The following is a 12,975-nucleotide window of genomic DNA, read 5'->3' on the forward strand; positions in this document are numbered from 1 at the left end:
TCTTCCTGAGCCACTCCTTTGTTGCCTTGGCTGTATGTTTTGGGTTATTGTCGTGCTGGAAGACACATCCATGACCCATTTTCAGTGTCCTGGTGGAGGTTTTCACACAGGATTCTACGGTACATGGCCCCGTCCATCCTCCTGATGATGCGGTGAAGTTGTCTCCTGTGCCTTTAGCAGAAAAAGACTTCCAAGGCATAATGTTTCCACCTCCATGCCTGACAGGGAGCGGGGGCGTTGGGCGGGGGCGGGGGCGTGGTGTCTCCTTCTCATCCAGCTTCTTGCTTCTGGTTTTGTAGTCCATTCTAGTTTTGTGCATGTCTACAATCTTGTCCCTGACATTCTTAGACAGCTCTTTGATCTTGCCCATGGTGATTTTCTGGATTTTCTCTCACTGGTAAAATAAATTTACCAATAAAATTATAGACTGTTAATTTCTTTGTTAGTGGACAAACTTACAATATCAGCGAGGGATCGAATCATTTTCTCCTCCACATGCATGAAAAAGAATAAACATGCACTAAGAAATCAGACTACTGAGCTAATATTCAGCTCTCGTTATTGAATGTTTGTATCGGATTTCTAGACCTTACTACAATCTATGAACTCTGGAGTATGCTGGTTCGAGACCCTTGAATAATCAGATTACTGCAGTAATCCAATTATGATGGGATCATTAAGTGCATTTAAACAGTCATTAAAAGCTAAATGTGTTTTAAACTGGTAAATGCAACGATGATTAAAGGATACATACATCATATGGACAAAAGTATTGGGACACCTGCTTATTCATTGTTTCTTCCGAAATTAAGGATATTAAAAAACAGTTTATCCTGGTTTCGTTGGCGTAACTGTCTCTACTGTTCAGGGAAGAAGCCTGTCTACTAGACTTTAGAGCACTGCTGTGAGGATTTGATTGAGTTCAGGGACAAGAGTGTTAGTCAGGTTTAGATGTTGGATGATCACCACCGCACCTCATCCTAAACTCCCAAGATCCAAAAGTACTGGATGCAGTAAGTGTCAACAAACATGTAGACGTGAAGAGCTCATACACCCTAACTTCCTGGTAGCTGCTGCATCACCCCACCCCTGCATGCACATATATTAGTGCTATCAACGCACACACATCCACTTTTGGAGCTTTTAGGAGAGGTGTCATACAGGCACTCTATATCACTGAGGTGCAGAATGACCATTAAGAATGATCGCTATGTAAATGACGGATATGTTTCAGACAATGAGAATACATATGAAGATGTATGTAGGGTGAAAGCAGAGACTCCAACTCCAACCAAAAGCAACCAAAGGAACTCCGATGCAGTTCACACAGGGAAGACTACGCACTTTCGAAATGGTCCTGTTTATCACAATAATAATGAGAGAGTGGGCACCTCTCACTCACATGGAGCACATTCTCAGAAGATGGGTAAGTAGGCTTAAACTTTAGCCCCTTGAATTAGTTCTTGATTGCTGTAAAAAAAACCTCTTTTGCTAACATCAGGAACATCAACAGCTCCATATTAGGCTATTATCATTATAATTGTAATAATATTGTTTATCTATTTTAGGTTTTCATGGGGTGTCCTAATTTTTCAGATGGCCTCACCTGTCTGTTTGGCTTGTTTGTTGCCTTATTGCCTTCGACCTTGTCTGGCAAACCATTAAAAAGAGTTTATTCCTCAGTTGTTGGAGTAACTGTCTTTGATGTCCAGGGAAGGCTTTCTACTAGATTCTGGGGCATTGCTGTGAGGAATGGAATTGCACTTAGCAACAAGAGCAGTAGTGAGGTCCAGGAATGTTGGATGATCACCAACCCCCCTAACCAAAAGTATTGGATATAGCACCATCATTCCAAACAACACAGTTCCACAGTTTCACAGTTCTATATTCAATACTTCTCTACAGGGACTAGACAAGCCGTTGCTGCATTTGCACATCTGTGTCAGCAATGGGTGCAACTTAAGGTAGCTGAATGCATTCCACAAAAGGGATGTCCACAAACATATTACAAAAACACTGCAATTTAGTTGAGGAAATTACACCATAGTTTCCAGGTCTTGAAACCAAAAACTGAGACACTGTTGTAAGTGTACATTTGAGAGTTTACCTGTGTTGTGGGAAAGGTTAGTTTTGTTTAAAATATGCATGTCTCATTGGTCTTGTAGTGGCGCCACACAATACCACTCACAATGGACATGGTTACATTGCAAATTAAGGACACTGGGCTCATGCATGTCTCAGGCACTGTGAGTGCTCATTTTTCAGGCCTTCGCTAAGGCCGCACTAGGTATGAATCCGGCCTTTATCCTGCTTGCATGTTTTTCTCTTTGTGACTGGACCACAGAAAACAAATGCAGATCCAGCAAAGTTTAGACGGATTATGTTTATTTTTTTAAGACTTTATACTCTGTCCACAAAAAATACAATTAATTAGGTCTGGACCCGGACCACAGTCTGCATCTTGAGTACTCCTGGTTACTGCTCAACACAGTTTTGACCTGGCCTGTACCACTGACTACTCTTGAATTATCCTTCAACTAAACAAGATTTCAACTTTCATTTTTCATCTGCCAGCATCTGGTTTGTTTCATAAATGTCACACCTGGAGGGTGTTCTGGGTCTGGCCAAACCTTGATAAGGGGGAAGGGGGAAAAGGTAGTAATTACTGCAACAAATTAAAGCTCAGATTTTGCATTTTGAGCTTGCTTTTTTAAGTTCACTATACTATGATATGAAGCCAAAATAACAAACTTTGCTGAGGTTCAGATATTTTTAGCCGTAGCCAAAAAGAGCACAACTGACCAGGCTTTCTCTAGGTGGGTAGATGGCTCATTAATCCTTTATTAGTCCCACAGTGGGCAAATTCTCAGTGTCACAGCAGAAAAGGGATAGCAAAACACTCAGATGCAAAAATGTAGATAAATAACAGAAGTAACAAAAAGGCATTAACAGTATTATTTACTGATTATTTACTGTTAAATAATTATGTTATTATGTTACTGTTAGTCCTCATGCAGATATCATCAGCATCTAGCAAGAACTAGAAAGGGGAATTTTAGATTATAAGCATTGATCCAATCATCAGGAGGTTGCTGGTTCAATCTCTGGTGATACCACAGGAGTCCTAGAGAGCGTAGTTATAATCGTAATAATGGACCAGTCGTGGCTCAGCAGTTAGAGCACCAGGCTACTGATGACAGGATGGTGGGGTTGATGCCCAGGCTTGGCAAGCTGCCAGCAAAATTCAGCAGTCCAAAGTTAGAAGCAGTTCCAAAAAGATGTTGGTTTTACATGCAGTGATTTTATCTACTTTGTAGGAAATAATATATTATATTATCTATTTTCAGGAACGTGTTGTGCAGGCAGATGCTATAGGGTGGCTGCAGTGAGTCTAGGACTGCTGTGTGTTCTCATGCTGACTGGGATCACAGTGATGTTGTTCAAGTTTACTGGAGACAGAGACCAGCAGCAGACCAGACTTGCTGATGTTACAAATGAAAAGAATGAATGCAAAAGCAATTACATCACAGTCATGCGTCAGCTTCAGAATCACACAGAATGTCTTCGGTTGCTCTATAATGTGGGTGAGTAAATATTCCCTAGGATTAAACATTAAGTTAAGTTCAGGACCAGCATCAAGGGTGGGCATGGGCAGACTTAGCCTGTCCTGGGAAGATCCCAAGCTCCCCCCACAAACATCTTTGCCTGTCTGAGCTTGTGTAATGTAAATAACATAATAATAATGTAAACACCTTATTTACTTTGCCTTCCAATTACTGCTGAGGAACTGCTGCTACCAGCCTTTTAACCAAATATATTAGTGAATCTCAACAAATTAGAACAGCATGAAAAGGCTTATATTTATAAGCCATATTTCTAGTACAGAAAATCTGAAATCATTTGGCCAGGATTTTCCTTTATTTTGGAAAATAGAATGATGTCCTTCACTAAAAAGCAAAGAAAACCTTATCTGTATATTTCCATTTTTCTAGAGCTTTTTTTTGTGCAGAGACGCTACCATTACTGCTACCGAGTGCTGAATTGGTAAAGTTACAGGCAGTTACAGCAAACAACTGCTTGGTTTGGTGATAACTATGGTTAATGCCCCGGCCAGCTAATGTTATGTTAAAGTATTAATGTGTCTACTTTTACCTTTGCATCCAGCAAGTTGGCTGCCTAGTGATGCTGCATCAGTGGCAGTTTGAAATAAGGCAGTGGCTGGCTTCACATGTGTCTGAGGAGAAAAACGTTGTATAAAATTGGGTAAAATTTGAAATAAAATTTAAAAACTGATGGATAATGATGGAAGTACAGGGGCAATGGCTGCAGGAAACTTACAGTGACCTATGTTGGTACAATTGGCATTTATCACTTTGTGTTAATATGAAACAAATACATACACAATTTTTTGTGTACTAAGCTGCCAAACCCACACTATTAAGATATTATTATAGTATGAGTATTACACAATTGGGATGCTTTTACAGCTAAAAGGTTGTATTGATGTGATTTTGTGGGCCACAATAGAATTCTATTCAAGGGGTCGAATCATTCTGCAGTCGTCATTAAAAGTTTCACTTGTTCTGTAAGTTGTGTTGAGCTATTTAAATAAACCTAATTTGTAATGAAAGTTCAATAATTCTGATTGTAACTATGTATTGTATACATCGTGTAGAAACAAGGAGGTGATTTTAATGTAGTGTCTGGTCCTTTATTTGATCTGTAGAAAAAGCCTATCAGGAGGGATGGATCCATTTCAGCCCCAGTATCTATTACATCTCTACTGAGGAGAAGAGCTGGAGTGGGAGCAGAGAGGACTGCAGAAAGAGAGGAGCAGACCTGCTGATCATCAACAGCAGAGAGAAAAAGGTGAGAGAGAGAGAGAGAGAGAGAGAGAGAGAGAGGAATGTGCTTGTGTGATGAAACACATTTACAATAAAGTACATTTTCCTCTTTCTTACTAAGAATGTGTATCTGACTGCCAACAGGACTTTATTGATAAACTACTGAAAGGTCAGTTGACTTGGATTGGTCTGACTGACAGTGAAAGAGAGGGAGTCTGGAAATGGGTGGATGGCTCAGCACTGACCACTGGGTAAGAGAGCACTGAACTGAACTCTGATCATGATGCAGTTACTGACTCTCACTCCTCACTGCTCTGATAAACACACTGATCCTCTGATTCTATCTTGTAGTTTCTGGTTCCCTGGAGAACCCAACAGTAGAGCTGGAGATGAAGACTGTGTCCTAACAGGCTATACGTACAATTCTACAAAGGCCTGGGCTGATTATCCCTGTGATAACCGCTTTTTTTATGTCTGTGAAAAAAGTGTGTATTAGAAATAATAGATTTCTCACTCACTCACACAAACACACACACACACACACACACACCCATGGCAATACTACATGTGGTTCAGAGTGTCACTCATATATTTTTTAAACCTCTAGTTTCCTTGCTGCTCACACTAAATGCCACACGTGTGTGGTTCAATCTGCTCTATCTAAGATTGCTTATGAGCTCTATTTTACATTTCTTCCTTTCAGGAATTTATGGTTGGTTTGATTGATAGATGTACATACAGTATCCTCTCATTTCTGTGTGTGTATTGATTCTGTAGAGATTACAGTATATTCAGGGGAATTAAGGGTTGGAGATGTTTAAGCTTGAGCGTATTATAACCACATAAGTAGAGTAAAGGTCAGACTTAGTGAATGCAGTATATGCAGGAATTCAGGTTTTGTCATGTGTTAGGGCCTCAGCACTCCAGAGTCTGACAGGTCTTTTCAGGGACATACTCCACCACACCGCCAGAAAGATCTTACAGAACCAGTAGTTTTTAATGGGCAGATCTGGAGCCAGAGTCTGTGATTGGATGGTTGGTTTCAATGGTAGACCTTGTTCCTGGGAGATAAAGGGTTAATACAGACACTGAATAGAGAGTAGATGGGGAAGATTGACACTGTTGTGATTGGAAGAAGTGAGCAGAAAGGAGGAAGAGGCCTTATCAGGACTAAAGAAACAGACCGCTCTGCTTCTCAAGGTTGTGAGTCGAGAATAGAGGCCTTTTTTCTTTAATATTTATTCTTTTATTATTTAGTGATTAAATCAGTTATTTTAATTTAATGATTTTTTCCTCTTGTTTGTTTCTTTTTTTTTATTCAGCTTCAAGAAAACTGTGGTAACACGTTGTATGAATCTGTAATCTAAAATGCATTATTAAGTGCATTTATAAACATCTATCAAGCATTCATAAGGCTTAATAACGTTTGAAATAAGCATTTGTAAGTGTACATAAGTGTTCATAATTACACACATGACATGATTCATCATCAGTATCTTTAAAATAAAATGACTTTACAAGTGCACATAACATTTAATGAACATTTATAAGCACTTCTTACAGGCTGTAGGTAAAGTGATGTTATTGCTCTAGATCAACTTGTAACAACTTATAAATCACTATACTTGCTCTTCACAGACTTTAAGTAAAGTAGGATTGCCATATATAAGAATGTCTAAACAGAAGGGTATAAGAATCACAAATTTGTACGTTGAATAAATGATGACTTACATTAAACATGACTTACATTTATCAGGCATTGACTTAACATTTGGTTTTGTCCCTCCATTTTTTTAGCTAATTAAATTGAGCTTTTCCAGAATAACATGATTTATCATGTTTAATACAACAAAAGCTTTGTCATTCAAAACAATATTAAACAACCTCTAGATCCAGAAAAAAATTGCTCATTCCAAAAGAACAAACATCCCAATGTTTTTTGTTCACCTCAGTGGGTCATATGTAACAGTTCTCCACAGGCCTTCATCTGCATGTTTTTTTTTCCCTTGATTTCGTCAGTTGTGGCCTCACACCATCTGTCCACAAATGTGGACAATTTCTCTTCTTGAACATTCTATGGAGGAAGGGCCTGAAAGACACCAGGTGCTGCTATCGCAAGTTTAGAAATTGGTGTCTTGGAGATGGTATTGCAATCCACCCCCACTTTTTTGGAAAGCCTTCTTAATCGAGCCACCTTGGTTAAAGGCATGTAGGGCATGCTTGTAACGCATTATTACTCTGCAAACAGTTTATATCTTTAAAGAATATCTTTATGCAGATATGCAACAGAACCACTGCAACAGTATATTATAATTACTATTAGTTATTACCTCGACTTTGTTGATCTTGCTTTTTATCCTTTTGAGGGCGGCCTTATCTCCTCCTCATCATCAATAGTTGATGATTCTGTAGAGAGAACATGGCAAAACAACATTAGGATTACTAGGTGTCTTTAATTTGGTTATTCCAAATTCATTTTAATCCATACTCAAACTTCATCATACTACAGATATTACAGATACTAACTATACTGCAGATACACAAATGTTTTCATTGTTATCATGAATATGTACACATATTGAAAGCAATGCTTTTTCTGTGTACAACAAACTAATGAGTTCTTGTAATTAAAAGCAATATTAGTGCCCCCCAAATGTAATCTGTCAATTAAGTGACACTTGTTTGGTGCATTATAGACATGTGTGAGCGAAGGCAAAAGGTAACTTCCTTTGGAGGAAGTGGGTTAGCTAGTTACCTTTTCCTTTTGGAGGACCTGTAGATGATCATGAAATGCTTGAGGACTTTAAATGGCTTAAGAATGAGGCTACAAAAGAACAGAAAAAATATACGTTTACACAGTGAATACACATTTGATGCCAAGCAGTTAAACGTGTTCAGTTATGTGAACATCATGATTAAGGAAACTGATTTAGATCACATTAAAACTTTATGATCAAATGATTACAATATTTGAATGACCCCTGACTTGTTTAGCTAACCCATCCATTTACCTGTCATTCGGCAAAGTTGATCCTTCAGGAATTCCTTGTCAGGCATTCACCACAACCTGTTAGTTGTTTAACAAAATAATCTTTATGTTAACCTCTTTAAATGCCACAGCCCGTACGGGCCACAAATCCATCACTGTGAATATCTAGCAGCATATCTGAAGCATTATAGGTCCAATATACCAAACCAAAATACCATATTAAAGCTTAGAATCTCTACATTTCATTAATCTTGCCATTTTATTTTACCATACCAAATACCAAAATACCTTGTCCATTTATGAAAAAAATGTTAGGTACAGTATGCATATTCATATTTTTCATGAAGCCATTTTAGCCAATGTGATTATAGCCAAAAAATAATTAAAATTTGATCTCCTTGGATCTCCACCTTCAAGCTTTCCTCAGGAATACCAATTTTGCTGCAGCACATTGCAGAAACTCTCACCGCAAAATAAGACACTGGTTTATTTATGATCAACAAAAATGGCTTCAGAACAAACTGAAAAAGTATGGGGTTGAAGGAGTTTTGGCAGAATTGCAATGGGAATGTGAAACTGAAGGTTTGCTGGACCGCAGTGAGAGCTATGAAAGCTATAATAACAAAACCTGACCAAATAATAGTCAGGTAAATAATACAAGCAAAGGTGAACCTAAAACCTCCTGCCTCTTTGCTTTTATTTACTAGTGATTGTGTTACAATGTGGTGTGTGTGTGGGGTTTGGACTCAAGTGCAGTTAATTAATTTATAAATCCATTTATTTAATGAAACTACCTGTTTTGGGGTATTATATTATGTGAGCGTGGTGATGGTTCAAGACAAGATGGTGCTTGGTGAGACTCTGGAAGTCCAGTGCATTTCCACCGCGCCACCACAGCTGTGAGAAATGACAGTATAAAAAGTTTTAAAAAGCACAGAAAAAGGGCGAGAAAACAAACAAAGGAAACACGGGGACTTGTGTTTGGCTGGGATCACGCCTAAAGTCCCCGATCAGCCTCGGATCTAGGACAGGAACGCTCCTCAGGCCCTCCCATTCAACCAAAAACTGGGTACCACCCATCATGCGTGGGAGAAGGGGCAGGAGCCACACATATAAATGGATGCAGGCGGCATACATGGAAGGTGGGATGTACTTTCATACTTGCGTGGAGTTTCAGTCGGAAGGAAGCTGGGTTCTTCAGCTAAAGATGAAAAGGATACTTCACTCAGTCTACTGGTCTTTCACTGAACAATGCATTATTATAAAATAATCAAATAATGATGGTTATTTGTTCTGTATTTACATCCATTCAGCTCTAATCTTCAGTATGAACACATTCATAAATCTCAGTAATATTTAGACCTGTTTTGATTAAACTCATTCTGATCTTCAGTTTAACATTAAAATAAAGAACAGAAAAAGAAGAAGCATCAGTTCAGCTTAATAAGAGGTAATAAAATTCAGCACCGTGGACAGCTCTGTTGGCATCTGGGATAAATGTATCATTCTTAAGCACAGTGAACAGCCCAGCTCAACAATCAATAAATCAACACACATAATGATCAACAGCTGATCTGTAGACATGGTGACCTCCGTATACAATCAAACACTGTCTTTATTCTCTATTGGAGCGGGACTGAATGTGCAAGAGGCAGTTCTTCTGCTGAAAATCACACTTCTGTACAGACTCTGTGCTTTAAAGACTCTATGAGGACTAACAGACTGTAAGAAACATGCACAGCTTGTTGCTGGTGTGTTCTACAGTAATGTGTGGAACTCTTTGGAGTATCTTTGGATGCAGGAACTCAGAAATACAGCCGTTGGTTGGATCTGATGTTAAGCTGCTGATTGGCTCCCTCTTGTGGATCATTATGAGGTGACTCCCAAACTCAGGCTGTTTAAAATATTTTTATATGGGAGGAGGTTTGTTAACATGAAAAATATAATTCATTTAAAATAAATTAATTGGAGTGTAAAATTACAACTACAGTGTTTTCATGGAAAAAGACAAATATGTTGAATCTCAATCAGCATTTTATTATAAACCATTTCCATAAATTACCATAAACTTCCATACATTCTGTAACAGCTTCCCAAAGTTCCCAAAACATCTGAATCAGAATGAGAGAAACACACAGTGAGTCTTATCATCATAAGATTAAGACGAGAGCAGACCCTCTTCATAGCTTCTTCTTCTAGCAGCTGACTGAATCCTACTCAGGTTAACACTCATATTCACAGCAAGCTTTACAAAACAACCAGATTCACATCACTTTCTGAACAAACTGCTCCCACCAAATTCAACTTACTACGCTGTTGTTTAATCTCACACATCAGCTCTACTCAGAAACCCCCAACAATCCTAATTTTGAACTGTGATCCAAATAGGAAAAAAAAAATAATCTTTGACTTAAATCTTTTGAAAACTGATTTGAATCTTTTGACAAGTGAGTCGAAACATGATTTAATTCTGAGAGAAGTTATCTGAGCACTTTAGTCATATTATTACATGATCTCTAATTGGTCACTTTTCAGGAATTATTCTCCTCTAACTTTTGGTTCTCCTTCTTGTGTCAGACCAGAGGAATTTCAGTTTTATTGTAAAGTTTTGTGTCTAATTGGAGGTTTTTCTTCAGAAATGTATTTGTGTGTGGCAGATACTAAGCTGAAGCTTCACATTCACACTTATAGGCTTTCTTCTTCACTTTAAGAATCACTCTATTCATGTAGACCATCTGACCATGTCCAGGTCCAGAACTGCCTCCACCTTATTCTCCACAAGAAGAATCTAGTCAACCTGCTCAAACCAGCCAGCAGGAATTTACCTCATAATCATAGAGAAATTATTAATAACAGGAGATTTGAGACCTAATATTTTTCTAGCTAAATATTTATCTAAAAAAAGTATTAATAATAAAAAAAGCCAATAAAAAAGATCTGATTATGTTTATAGACTCCCACGAACGCGCTCACCCCCTCATTAATATTCTCTTTTCACAGATCCAAACCAAATGGTAAGAGCAGGGATAATCAGCCCAGTTCTTTACCAGATCAGACTTAAAGCCAGTTACACCACAGTCTTCATCTACTGCATAACTGTTGGGTTCTCCAGTTCCCCAGAATCTGAGGGAGAATCAAAGGATCAGTGTCTTTATCAGAGCAGTGAGAAGTGAGAGTCAGTAACTGCATCATGATCTGAGTTCAGTTCAGTGGTCTCTTACCCAGTGGTCAGTGCTGAGCCGTCCACCCATTTCCAGACCCCCTCTCTTTCCTTGTCAGTCAGACCAATCCAAGCTTCCTGACTTCTTCTTAGCTTGTAAATAAAGTCCTGTTGAAGTGTGAACCCATTCAATAAATTAAAAAAAAAACCACACACACAACACACTTTAGATCATGTGATCAGTTTGAACTCTTCCAGCTGCAGGAAGCCTGTGAGAATATCAGTACTGTGTAAAGATCTTAGACTGTCTGAGAGTGGAACAAACACTGATAAACCAATAAACAACACACTATGATTTCATGGGTGTGTGTGTGTGTATGAATGAGTGTTAGCTTAAAATTTCCAAAACGTTTCCAGAGGAGGTCCAGTATTTCCAGTCCCCAGTTCCAGTACCCTTGCAGGGTTTAGGGGATTCACCTGCCTGTGATTTTTAGAGTAGTGTACATTTCTGAATGGTTCAGAAACAGTCACAGTAAATTTACAGAACCAATCAATCACCTGTTCCTCTCTGCTGTTGATGATCAGCAGGTCTGCTCCTCTCTTTCTGCAGTCCTCTCTGCTCTCACTCCAGCTCTTCTTCTCAGTAGAGATGTAGTAAAGACTGGAGCTGAAGTAGATCCATCCCTCCTGAGTGGCTTTTTCTACAGATCAAATAAAGGTTCTACAGTTTAAACACAAGAGAAAGAGATAAAAAAACATATATAATATAATATAATTAAGCTTGGACAGTATAACAGTGGTACAGTATACCACTGTATTTAAAAATGTTGATGGTATCTCAAAAAGAGGTTGGTTTTTAGTAAGATTTATGTTCTGTGTCTGTGTCGACTACATGGCCAAATAAGCTTTTTGTTTTCAGTTTTAAATTTACGCAGGATATTAAATAAATTGAAGAGATACTTTGACTTCTAGCAGAGATTTTTCTTTGACGGTTACTTGCACTTCTGAGTGTAGAGACTGTACTCTATGGCCACCTCTGATGACCAGGGCGTCAATAAGGAGCTGGTCAGTTGGTAAGGTGCTGAACAGTGAGTCCACTGGTCCACAGCACTTACTACTTTGCTTAGCAGAAGTTATGAGGGATAGTACAGCAGGTATCTTGCAGAAGGGTATCTCAATGATGATGGGTGGCATGAAGACTGGTGTGACTTTAACAAAGGGCATTTCAGAAGATTTCCTAAACTGGTGCTCCTGGTTAGAAATAGTTAATATCTCCTGACAGTGGCCTGAGGCACCCAGAGCTCACTGATGACCTGGCCTAGTGAAGGCTATCATATTTGGTCCCAACAAACATAAAAGCTACAGTAATCACAGACCCAGTTCAGAAAGCCATCTCTGGATCCTGTCTCTCTCTGCCTGTAACTGGTCTTTCTTCATAGTCAGGTTGGTTTTATTGGTCTGCAACTGGTCTCTCTCTGCAGTCAGGTTGGCATAACTGGTGTGTAACTGGTCTCTCTCTGCAGTCAGGTTGGCATAACTGGTGTGTAACTGGTCTCGCTCTGCAGTCAGGTTGTTGAACTTAATCCATAGCAGTGTGATGACAGTCAGCAGGAGAACACACAGCAGCCCCAGACACACTGCAGTCAATCTGTAGCGTCTGCTTCCTGTAGAGTGGCTCTCTATGGGGGAAACACAGATACATGAGCTTCAGTCATAGCCAGTATCACTGTTTAAACACAGGTAAACTCACTACAGTGACTCTTAGAGATGAACATGTGATCTTTCTTCTACTTCCTCTTTTAAGAAGGAGAAAAATGCTGGTAGATTAGATTACAGTTTCAGTTCAGAATTGCTGCCAAAGAATGTCTTTATTGAATAAGTTGTTATATGACATAAAAATAGTAATTGTGTTTGGGTTAAAAACAAGCTCAGATGTAGTCTTACTAGTCTTACAACCTTGTTATTTGGCCTCAAAATGAAAC

At 38.8% G+C, this 12,975-nt stretch overlaps 2 protein-coding genes across 2 annotated transcripts in view; one reads left to right on the plus strand and one right to left on the minus strand.

The window, feature by feature from the left end:
- Positions 1–3,433: 3,433 nt before the first annotated feature.
- Positions 3,434–5,383, plus strand: LOC140546355 (C-type lectin domain family 4 member K-like). Its single transcript, XM_072669545.1, has 4 exons — positions 3,434–3,584; positions 4,727–4,869; positions 4,989–5,095; positions 5,196–5,383. Exons 1-4 carry the CDS (start codon positions 3,434–3,436, stop codon positions 5,338–5,340), a joined length of 546 nt encoding a protein of 181 aa, XP_072525646.1. The 3' UTR covers positions 5,341–5,383.
- A 5,398-nt stretch (positions 5,384–10,781) lies between these two features.
- LOC140546894 (uncharacterized) overlaps positions 10,782–12,975 on the minus strand; it is a 49,965-nt gene continuing 47,771 nt past the window's right edge. Inside the window, exons 6-7 of the mRNA XM_072670348.1 lie at positions 11,055–11,161; positions 10,782–10,956 (exon numbers count right to left, since the gene is read on the minus strand). Coding sequence (XP_072526449.1) covers positions 10,803–10,956; positions 11,055–11,161 — 261 coding nt within the window. The 3' untranslated portion in view covers positions 10,782–10,802. The remainder of the gene's footprint in view (positions 10,957–11,054; positions 11,162–12,975) is intronic.

This window comes from Salminus brasiliensis, chromosome 24 (genome assembly GCF_030463535.1).
Source record: "Salminus brasiliensis chromosome 24, fSalBra1.hap2, whole genome shotgun sequence".
Classification (NCBI taxonomy): Eukaryota; Metazoa; Chordata; class Actinopteri; order Characiformes; family Bryconidae; genus Salminus; species Salminus brasiliensis.

Excerpts from the sequence above, each read along its gene's own strand:
- LOC140546355 (XM_072669545.1), top strand. The coding sequence starts at position 3,434 with ATGTTGTTCAAGTTTACTGGAGACAGAGACCAGCAGCAGACCAGACTT. Across the intron at positions 4,870-4,988 it reads TCAACAGCAGAGAGAAAAAG|GACTTTATTGATAAACTACT; the intron begins GTGAGAGAGAGA and ends GACTGCCAACAG. Across the intron at positions 5,096-5,195 it reads GGCTCAGCACTGACCACTGG|TTTCTGGTTCCCTGGAGAAC; the intron begins GTAAGAGAGCAC and ends TCTATCTTGTAG.